Here is a 13,853-nt window from a genome sequence, read left to right as displayed (position 1 = left end):
CCCAAGATTTGGGGGGGGTGTGTGATTGGGGGGGGGGGGGGCACATATGCCATAGAGATTATTGGAGAAGGAGTGACAACAATAAACACTCTACAAAAGTTGATATCCGCCATATCCACCTTGTTCTTAACATAAGAACAGGCACGGTCATTTGTGACTTGAATATTTGAGGCTTCTGGTGTCAGTTGCTCTTAGTTATTTTTAGCTGTACAAAATAGCTCATTATGCTGCTTGATATTGCAAACAGGTATTTCTTTTATTATTCTAATGTATTTTCATAATGCAAACACACTGGTTACCCTCCACTTTGCAAAATAGGGTGGATGAGATAAAATATTTACAATATAGACAACTTTTACTCTCTTAATGCACATTTTGGTCTTATATTAACCAATTCATTTTTGCAAGTTATTGCAAAGAAAATCAACAGTCTTTCTCATTTTTAATTACAAAAAAAAAGTAACTTCCTCTCTCCTCTGAAGCAACTTTCCTTGTGCACTGGCATCACTTAGGCCACATGAACTATTGCATAATGTTACCCAAATAAATAGCTTCTTAGACTTTGTTTCACATGCAGATACAACAAGATAGTCATTTACGAATAAGCTACTTTTCATGATCCAATCAATTCCTGATCGATAACTTCAAAATCAAGGATGTGTTATTGTGTTGGATGGTTGGAGTGGCTTGGTAAGAGTGGAGTGGCTTGGTAATGTGGTTGGAGTGGCTTGGTAAGAGTTAAGTCTTACCCTGTTGCTGCAGGGGTGACAGCGTGACAGGCGATGTGGTGCTGTTTCCCATCACTCCCCCTACACTTAGAGAAAGCACACATATACACATACGGCATTCACCGCTGGTCTGGACTGAGATACAGAGTCCTGGGATAATTTTCTTCATAACCCTGCTGGGTAGCTAGTGGCAGGCACCATGTTCACTGTTAACATCTCGTCTTCCTTGCCAATGGTAAAGTCCAATGTAGAGAGACGAGGCCGGACAAGCATCACCCTCATGAACAGGTACAGTAGGTCCAGGTGGTGGTTTGAGTGAGTGACTGTTTGCATCTGATAACTGCTTTATCTTGTTGTGCACCGGGAAACTGTGAATTGTACAGCTCTGCAATAGCAACATATTTGCTGTTAATTTCTTTATTTGCTTTGGTATAAAAGGTATGAATTTGAAATAAATTCTTAGTACTAATCTCCCATCTTTTTAATAAAAGCATATGTTCACTTAATTTAGTACAAACATTTATTACTAGACCTAATAAGTGTTTGATCTAGACATTAATAATAATTGCCTTTAATTAACTCAGGTCACATAAAATCAGTTTCATATGCCTCTGTTTTCATTCATTTTATTACTTCTGATTATTATTTAATCAACCTGATCTTAGTATTTAATCAACAAAGCATTTGGTATCCAGGTTGTGTGCCATTCAGAAATAAATTAAATTTAAATTGAGGTAGCAAACATAGAATTGCAATTTGAATTTGAATTTAAGGAAACTCAAAGAAATTCATATGACTTTTTTTTTTAGCTAGAATGTATAGAATAGAATGCTTTATAGAAGCAATGTTTGTGAAAACAAACTTTGAATATTGGCTTGAGTTAGTTTAGTTTAGTTTAGTTTATCTGTTTTATTGTATTGTATTTTCTTTTAGTGTGTATTTGATCGTTTTAAGTTTTTAGATTGTACAGCACTTTGGTCAGCCGCTGCTGTTTTTAAATGTGCTTTAGAAATAAAAATGCCTTGCCTTGACAAAGTTTTCTTGAAAAAAGCTTTGAAGGTTTGTATGCCTGATGGTAGAAGCAGGGTAGTACAACACTTCATTTCCCGGAACCCATTGCCAATGGCATTTAAATTCATCTTCATTTCATTTCAGTTTTCTGTGGAAATTCAATTTCTTGAACTACAAGGGTGCAAACATTTTCAGTTTTCAAATTATTTACAACCCTTTCTGGCATTTCTTCAGGGTTTTAACAGGTTAATTATAATGTTTGTTTGTAAAGTATCAACCTCTACATTGCATGTTCAAAACAGGATAACCAAATGAAATTAATTCTGGTTCCAGTATGTGCAGGTAATCAATCACAGATGTTTAGCATGTATGTGTGTGTGTGAGAGCATTTTCAATTTGTCAGCTTACAGCAGGGACAGACTGCAATAGAGAGGAACTAAAAAAATAACATTGTGTACAAAAGATTCATCAGAGAGGCAGAAGGCAGGGAGCTGTTGTGGAGGCCATGGTTTTACAGTGTGTCATGTAATAAATGGAGCTAAAAAAAGGTGATTAAAATCTGTTTACCACCTTCATTAAATTTATGGACATAAGGTTCTCAGTAAATTGATTCACACTCCAGTCTATATGTTCATTATGTATGTTTCATATATGCACAAAACACTTCCTAAAAGCACAAGTCATCCGCTCACATAAAAGTGCTGTTTTCAGCATCATAAAGCTGTACCATGGGCAATGGAGGTGGAATGGCTCATGTCGAGAGCCAGCCGAGTTCTGTGGTAGTGCAGAATTCTAATGAGAAACATGCGTACTGCACTGCTGAAAGCTGGGAGCTGTCACTACAAACGTGGATGTGTGTTGCATTTTAGGGAACTGGTTTTCGTGTGTTATTCTGCAGTACATTCGGAAAGGGGTTTTGACGGCTGCTGAATGTAGTTGAGTCTTGCTGGTGTGCCAGATCTGGGCAGTCTGGAATGCCTCTCTGCCTGCTGATGAATCACGGCTGCTAAAACAGTACCGCAGTCCTGCACAAGGCAGGGATGAGCTCAATGTGTGAACGCGTTTTGTGCCCGAGTGTGAAAGTGTGTTAGTTATCGGTGTGTATGTGTTAGCGCTCATTTCTGGAACAAATCTGGAGCACTTGCTGTTTAGCTTTGTTGTGGATGAAAGTTTGCCAGTCTCCTCTAGTCGTGACTAGACCGTTGTGTGCTCTCATGAATCTGTTCATCTCGATTTCCGCTCACTGTAAACGACAGGAGGAAAACGAAATGCAAAATAATAATTTACCTTCTGGCTAGACTGAAATATTATTATTGTTCCTTTGCCCTCTGAATTCTCATTCTTTCTTGCTGCAGTCTGGAATGAATGAAGCTTTGGGAATATTTTTGAAACATGTCTAAAAACCACCCCACTCTCACTTCTTAATGTGGTTTTTCCTCTATATTTATTTTTTCATTGCACATACATGTCTGTCTTTCGTCCTCTCCTTGCTGCTGTGGTGATCCGAGTCCATCCTGATCTCTGACACTGTGGTTCTGCTTGGCAGGGAGCCGCGGAAGATCCTGCTGCACAAGGGTTCCACAGGTTTGGGATTCAACATTGTGGGCGGCGAGGATGGAGAGGGCATCTTCGTGTCTTTCATCTTGGCAGGTGGGCCAGCCGACCTGAGCGGAGAGCTGAGGAGAGGAGACCGCATCCTATCGGTCAGTAACTGTCCATGACACTCGTGTTCAAATAGTGAAAATTACAAGACGTGTCTTGTAAAGTGTCTTATATGGAAGCCAGTTTCCGCCATGGAATAAAACTATTTAAAGGGTAATTGCAATATTTTATCTCCCAATTCTGACTTTTTTATTTTTTATCCCGTGGTGGAAACCAGCTTCCATAGTCTTATGTTCACCAAGGCTGCATTTATTTAATCAAACATACAGTAAAAACAGAAATATTGTGAAATAGTATTACAATTTAAAATGACTGTTTTTAATTTTAATATATTTTATACATATGTGACCATGGACCACAAAACCAGTCATAAGGGTCATTTTTTTTTAAATTGGTTTGTTAGGATAGGACAATATTTGGCTGAGATACAACTATTTGAAAATCTGGAATCTGAGGGTGCAAAAAAATCAAGATATTGAAAAAAATCACCTTTAAAGTTGTCCAAATTAAGTTCTTAGCATTGCATATTTCTAATCAAAAATTATGTTTTGATATATTTACAGTAGGAAATTTACAAAATATCTTCATGAAACATGATCTTTACTTAATATCCTAACGATTTTTGGCATAAAAGAAAAATCGATAATTTTGACCCATACAATGTATTGTTGGGTCTTGCTACAAATACCTGTGCTAGCTATGACTGGTTTTGTGGTCCATGGTCACATATTTTATCAAATGTAATTATACCTGTGATTGCAAAGCTCCAGTCTCCAGTCTTCAGTGTCATATGATCCTTCTGAAATCATTCTAATATGCTGATTTGCTGTTTATTTATTATATTTGTTATTATAACTGTTGTCAAAAGTTGTGTTGCTTAATATTTTTGTGGAAACCAAAATTTTTTCAGGATTCTTTGATGAATAGAAAGAACAGTATTGATTTACTCCCACTTTCAATCAATATAATGCATCCTTGGTGAATAAAAGTATTCATTTCTTTACAAAAAAAAAAATCGTACTGACCCCAACCATATATATTCTTCAGTGTATATTATATGGAAAGAAAGAGGAATGGATTTTTTCATGATTCCTAATACAATCTGCTCCTTAAATTGGTATGAAGTCTTAGAGCTGGCATTGCATCATGTGATTTGCGTGAGTGTGTGGCGTGTGGGGGTTGTTGTTTTAATCTGTTACCATGGTATTGTCCCAGGTGAATGGTGTAAACCTGCGCAATGCTACCCATGAGCAGGCTGCTGCTGCACTGAAGAGGGCTGGACAGACGGTGACCATCATTGCCCAGTACAGACCAGAAGGTAGAGTGGCTCTTTCAGTGTGTATCCATGATGTTTGTCACTGCAAAAGAAAATGTGCTCCCTAGAGGACAATGCATGAGATTAACAATGACAAGAGATTTGAGCTGATGCATGCAAGTTAGCTTTTTATAGGGTCTTAAAATATGCAATGATTCATTTAAGAGCAATAAATCATTTAAAGTGTGATTCTAAGAAAAGATCACCTTTTTACTTAGAAATATAGAAATATTATGTGAGATTATTGCATCAAGACCCCAAACTGCTCTCGCTTTCTTCACACACCCATGTGTGCCTGTTGTGTCTTGCCTGTTTCTGTTATCACTCCATCACAACGGCATACTACTGCATGTCCCTTTAAGAAAGGTGAACTACTTAGCCTCGCCTAGTTTTATGAGAAAGAATCCTTATTTGCAAATGAGGACATTCAGTGACTGATGATTGGTTGGCTTTTGTAGAATTAAGGGGGCAGATTTTTGTTTGACATACTCTGCTCAGTGAAGTGTTCAATAATAAAGCTTTATCCAGATCTATGCATAGAAACAGCGTGACTGTGTTGAAGTTTCTTGGAATTCACTGGAATGAATCATTATTTGAGTCGAATCTTTTTAAAGAATTATTTGAACTGGTTCACAATAAGCAATTCATTGCCGCAAATGATATTTAGATTCTAAATATTTGTTTATAAGATGAATCACGGCTGCAACTAATTGAACTAGGAGTCTTGGATGCCTATTATTACTTTTATTAACGAAACTAATCGGAAATAGGCCTGTGTGTGTGTGGCTTGATCGGTACGTTTTAATGTGCCACACCGGGTGTCAGGAGCCGTGCGATGACGTAAAAGAATCACTGAATCCGGGTCTTTGAAATGAACTGTTCAAAAGAACCGACTCACTGAAATGATTCGGACTTCCCAACACTAGTTCACTCGCTTGAATGAAAGTACTGGGGTGAAACCATAGACTGGTGAAACTGTGCCAGAAGTGGGAGGGATCAACCTGAGAGAAAAAAAAGAGGGGGAAAAGAATTAAATGGACTGAAAACCACAGAGTGACGGAAGAGCCTGACTTTACCGCTTGAAAGCTTATTTTTGGCGCAGGGTTAGGTTTCATCTGCTGGATCACAAGAGTCTCTTTGACAGGAGATATGGAATAAGCGCGCGCTGGTCGCGTGAGCGGGACGGATTGAAATCCCGCGTCTCGAGCGCGAATGAGACTCGGTTTTAAAGAAGAAGGTGCCGCTTTTGGATTGGGAGGAGCGAAGCAGGACAGACCGACACATTTTCATTAAACTCTTTACTATTTATTTACCTTTCGTGTCGATTCGAAACTTAAGAAAACGACATTTTCCTCCTCACGCCGATGTGCGGCTCGCTAGTTTATTCTTCATTGTTTGACTCGTTTTATCTTAAGTTACCTAAAATGTTTTTGGAGTGAGCTGGACAACGAGAGGTTGAGCTGAACACAGCGCTTTAGACGCCGCCGGGTAAGATCACCTCAACTCATATTCATAGAGTATTTTCAGGAAATATCTGTGTAAAGTATGGAAAACACAGTGTGGTTTTATTATACGTTAAACTGGCAGTATAATTGCTTTATGTGCTTCAACATGCTGTGCTGAAAAGGGAAAGCGTCGCTGTTTGTGTTCACAATGGATTTCTGTTGTCTCGAGTTACATGTTCAACATAGTGTAGTGCGTTTAAAGATTAATAAAAGTCATGAAAACAATTATGAAGCTGCTCAGCCGTTGGGCTGACGTCATGAAGGTTGTTTCTAGCCTAATACGTTTAAAGTCAGTGAAGGTTTGTGTTGCTGCGCGACACAGGTAAACTGTTTGCTCGAGGATTTCTCGAGAAATGTTTTATATTCAAACCATAAACACGACAAAAGGCAGCAGTAAGTCATTTAGTGATAAATATTTTATATTATCATAAGCAATATGGTGCTTTCATTCAGTAAGAAGAGTAGGGTAGTTCACCTTTGAACTAAACTTTAGTTCTGTCAGAATGATCCGGTATATTTGCTCTTTGAGGCCTGCCGTTTCTTCGTCATGTTTGTTCAATGCGTTATTATATGGAGCTTCCTGCAGAGATCAGGAGGACAGGTGCAGGGAAGGGCCCATTCAGGAAGTCACTTAACCTAAAAATGCTAAACATTACTGTCATTTTGTAGTTCAGTGAAAACTACAACACAAAACTTTGTAATATTGTTTATCTTATGTTAAATGTGTTGCTGCTGCTTTATTATGATTTGACACTTTCAAATAATTTCTCTAGACCAAAAACATCATGTCAAAGATGGTGTTAATTAGCTGTAAACACTAATCAGAAAACGTGGATACATCTGACTGGCACAGAGGATAGGAAATCAATTATAGACCTTGACAAGATTTGAAGTGCATTAATAACCACTGTAACTAATATTTAGTATGTCAGTGCATAGTTCATTCTCTGGTGTCTATGTGAGCAATGACAGGAATGTTGCCGTGTAAGTTATCTGTTTCGGCATGCTCTCCCCCATATTCCTCCTTAGTCAGATGCTCCTGGAGTATAAATGGCCTGCCTCTCCCTCCCAAGGGCTCTTACGTCTACATAGAAATAGAAGTGACACATTAATTTGTGCCAGAATAGCTCATTGAATTAGGTGGGAACCAGAAATATGAGAGACATTATGGCTTCTTACTTGAGTGTGTGTGTGTAAGAAAGAAACAGAGTCTATTTGTAGACTGGCTTCTGTTCAAATTTGAACTCCTCTTGTCATACATTAACTTAGGGGACAGTGAGTGAACTTGAACTGCATTTGTTTCTAGCAGGGACAAACGTTCACAACACATTTTCTTATTTGGCCTTGCATTCCATGTTAAGGACATAAATTACACCTTATATATTTTAAACCATTAAAAGAAAATTTGCCCTATATATTTTCAAATTTCATGCTATTGATCTGATTGCAAACTTATTGCAAATTTAAAATCGTTTTTTGACCTTGTAATGAATGTTATAAATCAATCTGGCGGTGAAATGACGGAGTTATCCAATCATTTCCTCCACTTAACGCCACCCCTTCCTTACAATCAGCTGTAACCTCACATTCGGATCTGCCTTCATCCAATCAACAACCAGTGAGTAGATTGAAGTCCCCAGACTGCATTTGTTTTTATTTTCAATAATTAATTTAACTTGAATGTACGTAACGATGCAGAAAAATTGTCACTACTTCAGGTTGCATCTTTTTTATCTAATCGATACATAATGCACTGGAACACTAAGAGCAACCGAAACTTGTTCATTTGCAAAATAGCTGTTATAGCTCCATGTTAAAAAAAACAAAAAAAAAAACATTAAAGAATCTGGACACCAAAATAAGGATGAAAATTCGAAACAAAAAAAAATAATTTTTTCAAACAAGTTTTTGTTTTTTGGCATAATAAAATAATTGTTTCATGCAGTTTAGTTCTTTTTTCGGGATGTTATTTTTATTTAATTAAAAAAAATTTTTTTTTAGTAATGTATAGTATATCTATTATATAATTGTTTTTAGAAATGTATAGTATATCTATTATATTATTTTTTTAAGGATGTATAGTATGTCTGAACTATACTGGCTACTGACTGATATTATTAATTTTTTTATTTTATTTATGAGTATTGGTTGTATATCGACCCGTAGTGGTCGGCTTTGCTGTCATCTAATGCTCACTTAAGGTAATCTTCAAAAACTAATAATTTAATGACACTGTTAAATCTAGTCTTTAGCAAATCACAAAAAGAAATATGCATTTTTTTCACACTGTACATCATTATACTAAAATGTCTTTTCACATGGAATTGTGAGATGTTACATATTGCTCATTAATTCAGAAATCAGTTGAAATAATCAGAACTCGGTAAAGAAAATTTGTTTGTGGTACTAACTTGCATGCCTGTTAAGAGGGCTGTACTAATCATAACCTAGTGCCTATACATGCTTTCACATTGAAAGCACATGGCTGCAATATTATGTAACTGCATTGACAAAGAGGCAGCCTGCAGCCAATCCCCACTCCCCAAAAATAAAAGCCCTGCACATAATGAAGGCAAGTGAGGCCATGTGAGTGTGAGGCAGAGCTGGCCCAGATTCTCCCCAGATCTTGTGTTGACGGGTCACAACGAAGACCTTGCGCTTTAGCATTAGCCTTTGAATGTTGTGAACTGTGTGTCTGACAGGCTGAGAGGACCCAGCTGTCTGTGTCGTCTGTCATATGTGTATTGTATTACCCGTAGAGTGTCTGACCAGTGGGGTGAATTTACTTTCTACTTTATTCTTTATCAGATGAGTGCAGTGAATTTGAAGCTAGTGATGTCTAATTAGAATACTAAGCTTTATGCAAACAAGGTTCTCTCTAATGCAGTACATTTAGCTTCTCTTTTTTTGCTATAATTGTTTTTTCAAGAAGTTTGTCAAGCCATTTCCTTCCAACTCTCTGCTGGGGTGTTCCCCTGGTTACAGGCAGGTGGTGTCAGGTTACTTTACCTTGCCCTGTCATTCCAGCATGTTGTTAACCCGTTTGTGATAGACAGGGCGTTTACAGACGAGCTCCCTGCAGGCGCAGTTTCTGCTGACAATGAAGTCCAAGTTTCGACTTTGCGTTGAGCTTTAGACTTGGAGTTACTGCTATTATGAGTTTTCAAGTTCTCATATTCTCATAAAAATGAGAATTCCTTCCTCAGGTTCTGTTTTTTGGAAGATTTGGAAGGTAGACTTTTGATCCTTGGATACAAGGTTACGGATAAGGTTAAAAATCATAAAGTCTTTGTTATGGATGATCTATATTGGACTTACAAGGTAAATCCCAGTGCTTAAGAAAACAATAGTCTTTCCTTGGCTATACGTTATCCTTGTTTGCTCGTGCATTTCAGTGTGTAATTTGGTTGCTAAGCTTGTGAGTTGCCTGACCACACTGCAGCAGAGGTGTACACGTTTAATTAAAAGTCCGCCGAACAATCAGCCATCATGCTTCAGTGCTGCTCCCTAAAACGAGAGCCTTGTTCACTGTGTAAAATGATTATGGTCCCGACTAGGCATGGGCCGGTATGAGATTCTGAAGGTATGATAACCTTAGATAAAAATATCACGGTTTCACGGTATTGCGATTACAGCTCTAAAATATTTTTAAGTGTCTGGGTAAAAAAAACTTTTTTTTCCCACTGAACACATTTTATTTTTAAGAAACATATAGAACATTTTGGAACAGTAAACATGTCAGGCTAAATAAAACAAAAATAAATTATTTTCTTTAAAAAAAAAAAAAATCCCTATAAATGAAAAAAAAAAATACAGTCACTTAAGTGAGCCTAAAATAATCAACAGCTATTAATTAATCAAAAATATAATCAAAACCGTCTTTTTCGACGGGGGAAAAAGTTCCAGGGATTCATCTCCTTTGACCATCCCACACACAGGTGACTCTCACTGACTAAACCGATGAATCGGTCGACCTCTAATATTAATTACCGTGATATATCGCATTACCGAATACCGGCACAAGTCTAGTCCCGACGTTTGTTGGAGGTTTTCATTCCTTTATACTGAATACGAATAGTGCATGTTCTACTTAATTAATATGCATAATTAATTATCTGGCAGGAGATATTAGCGTATAGCTCATGCAGATATATGATTAATATCCATCTGTTCTCCAGGTCATTAATCAGTTCTCAATAAGCTGCTGAGCTTTCCTTCTCTGCCCTGCGCTTCAAGCACCTCCACTCATAAAACCTGGAGCAAAGCCCGGAATATCACTGTAAATATAGGTGTTGCTGATGGATTGTGTGCCTTGTCTCTTTCCAGAATACAGTCGTTTTGAGTCCAAGATCCACGACTTGAGGGAGCAGATGATGAACAGCAGCATGAGCTCTGGCTCCGGCTCCCTCCGCACCAGTGAGAAACGCTCCCTCTACGTCAGGTATCCTCTTCATCCTTGAATTCTTTCATTCAGTTCTACTGATATTTGGTAGATATCTCAAAGTTTATAAGAGTGCTTTTTCAATCAGAGGAATCTTCACGTCGATCAAACAGAGTCAATACAAGTAAAATTCTAGTTAAAATAATTAAGGCATGTTTTCAGCAGTTGAGTATCAGTTTTATTGCATTTAATACCAATGAGGCACCATTTATTGCTAAAAAGTGTTCAATTATACATTTTTGTCATCACATGCAATTTTGTTTGCAGTGGAATTTAAAGCTTTATAAAGAACTGAAATCATTTTTGTTGTACAAAGTAGTGGTGTCACAATTTCAGTATTCGGTACCAATACCAGTGAAAATCCACGGTTCTCGGTACCAAAGCAAAACACAAAAACATGCTACTTTAACAACATTATTTTTTATTAATAACGTTAAACAAAAATTAATTAGATAAGATTACATATATTAAGTGTATATCAAATAGATGGAAACTGTAGTATTAAAAACAATTTACAGTAAGATTCCATTATTTAGATAACATGACCTAACAATAAACAATAGTTATATAGCAATTATTCTTCTTGGGGTTAATTTCAAAATTTACTAATACATAAATCAAGTTCAGTCTGTTAAAATTATTTAATGCACAATGAACAAACATGAATGATCAAGTGTTTGTACATTCACAAACATTAATGAATGTTGTTAAAAATATATTGTTCACTCACTGTAAGATGTTACTAGATCTAACTCATGTTAGATAACATGAAGTCATTGTAAAGTCTATACAGGAGATAAAAATTTCGCTGTACTTTTATTTAATCCAAACTGTGTTCATATTTAATTTTAAAGGGCTTTAAAAACCTGCTAGAGTTATTCAGCCAAGTATAACAACTAACTAACTAAAAAAAAAAAAAGCTTTTCTGACGGACTGATATGACTTAAAAACTGTTAACCATACATTTGTACATTCTCTTAATGCATATTTTGGATAAACAGTTCATTTAAAAGCCTCTGGTGTGTACAAATAGTAAATATCATTATGTCTTCCTGTTTTTTACATTAATAAAAGTTATAGGAGCATTAAAAACTTAATTCTAATGCTCATTATATTAGCATTAGCCGCGCTTATGCTTACGATTAACTACGTATATGCTAACAGCGATGTTTATTTCAATCCGACATTCAAATTAAATTATGGAGTAATATTCATAACAGAAGCTATAAATATAAAAAATTTAATTGAAACTTACCTGCTTGAACTCTTTCGTTTGATCGGGGTGTCGGTCTTTAAGGTGTTTTGTTAGTTTAATGCGTTTCCTATTGAGGTCGCCATGTCTCAGTGCTTTTACGAAGAGGATAGCTTTCGGATAGCGCATCAAGAACCGGGTACTCGTACCACCGGTACTTCAGAAAACCTGGTACCGTAACATTTTAATTTTTTTAGTACCAAATATCAGGTCTTTTGACAACACAACTACGTATATGCTAACAGCGATGTTTATTTCAATCCGACATTCAAATTAAATTATGGAGTAATATTCATAACAGAAGCTATAAATATAAAAAATTTAATTGAAACTTACCTGCTTGAACTCTTTCGTTTGATCGGGGTGTCGGTCTTTAAGGTGTTTTGTTAGTTTGATGCGTTTCCTCCTATTGAGGTCGCCATGTCTCAGTGCTTTTACGAAGAGGATAGCTTCCGGATAGCGCATCAAGAACCGGGTACTCGTACCACCGGTACTTCAGAAAACCTGGTACCGTAACATTTTAATTTTTTTAGTACCAAATATCAGGTCTTTTGACAACACTAGTACAAAGATATCCTAAAATGCCTGGATAATATTATTGGTATTCTTGGGAGATATTTGATTTGATAATTCTTCCCTGAATAGTTTCACCAGTGTTTACAACTTTATGGTAAGTATTCCATACTTATTCAGCCAGATTAATTGAAGAGAAGTGTTCACTGTAAAGAAGTTTAGGGTTCATGGGACTATAACCAGTGTCTCTGGACATGGCAGTGGGAAGAATATTATTTCAAGATTACAATGAAAGATTGTGCAAATGGTATAGAAAGAACCAAGGGAATCTATAAAACAAATCCAAGTTCACAAGGTGCAACAGTTTGCAACCACCTGTCACCCTCTGAATGAAAATGGTCTTCATGGTAGAAAATGCAAGAAGACTCTTGTTTTGGTGTGTTTTGCTGCCTCTGGCACTGGATACCTTGAACCTGTGCATGGCATCATAAAATCAGAGGTCTATTAAGTCATTTTAGAGCAGAACATTCAGCCCTGTGTTAGAGATCTGTAATCAAGTCATAAGTCCTGAGTTCTCCAGCAGGATAATGAGTCAAAACAGGCCTCAATAAACACTTAAAAATGGTTGAAAATAAAACTCTGGCACGTTCTGAAGTGGCCTTATATGAGTTTGTGTTTGAATCCAATTGAACATCTGAAACCAACTGTTGGGAGAAGCACCCATCAAAATTGAGAGAATGGAGCAATTTGCCCACAATGAATTTGCACAACTACCAGCCATTGATTAGGTTTAATGACAAGATCTCATATTAAAAAGCAGTTGACATTTTGATATTTTCTAAAGAAATTATATCAATGTCTGATAATAGTTTTAACTTTCCATATTACGTAGTAATTATAGTTATGTGCATAATAAATATATAATCCACCTAATGAATGTGTGGCCTCCTGACGATGGTTTGCACTAGAGGTCTGCATTCCCGACCAGATTTTTTGCGCCGCGGGATTAAATTCCCAAATAAAACGCGGTAGCGGTTGGTAACTCTGGTGTAATTTGAACGGGAGCGGGCGGTCTAACAATATCCCATTCCCGACGTCCATGCAGAAAAGCATATCTGTTCTTTATTCTTATTGTGCGCTGCACGCATGCTTTCTACTTGGTTTATTTGCGGGGTCTGTGCGCAGCATGTGCATAACGATGCTCAGAGCAGGCTGTACCGGTGGTAAATATACGGCCCTCAGACAGAACAGGTAGGTTGTCGATGAGTGACAGAGCAGAATAAGGATGGAGCAAAGTGTGGATGCTCAACTCGGTTTTGTTTATATTTTGCTTAGCCTATAATTTTAAATGACAGATGTCGTATTTATTTATTTTTCTCTGCGACACTTTTCCTACTGTGTTAACAGAAAAATGTCAAACAAATTT

General features: G+C 36.9%; 1 protein-coding gene across 1 annotated transcript in view; it reads left to right on the top strand.

Annotated features, from left to right (window-relative positions):
* LOC107744565 (disks large homolog 3) overlaps positions 1-13,853 on the top strand; it is a 78,383-nt gene that overhangs the window by 52,661 nt on the left and 11,869 nt on the right. Inside the window, exons 11-13 of the mRNA XM_016558281.1 lie at positions 3,286-3,442; positions 4,617-4,719; positions 10,548-10,676. Of these exons, the coding sequence (XP_016413767.1) occupies positions 3,286-3,442; positions 4,617-4,719; positions 10,548-10,676 (389 nt within the window). The remainder of the gene's footprint in view (positions 1-3,285; positions 3,443-4,616; positions 4,720-10,547; positions 10,677-13,853) is intronic.

This window comes from Sinocyclocheilus rhinocerous, unplaced genomic scaffold, assembly GCF_001515625.1.
Source record: "Sinocyclocheilus rhinocerous isolate Xijiao unplaced genomic scaffold, SAMN03320098_v1.1 scaffold557, whole genome shotgun sequence".
NCBI classification, from domain to species: Eukaryota; Metazoa; Chordata; class Actinopteri; order Cypriniformes; family Cyprinidae; genus Sinocyclocheilus; species Sinocyclocheilus rhinocerous.
The sequence above is the reverse complement of the archived record's forward strand: the minus strand, read 5'-3'. Positions and strand labels throughout refer to the sequence as shown.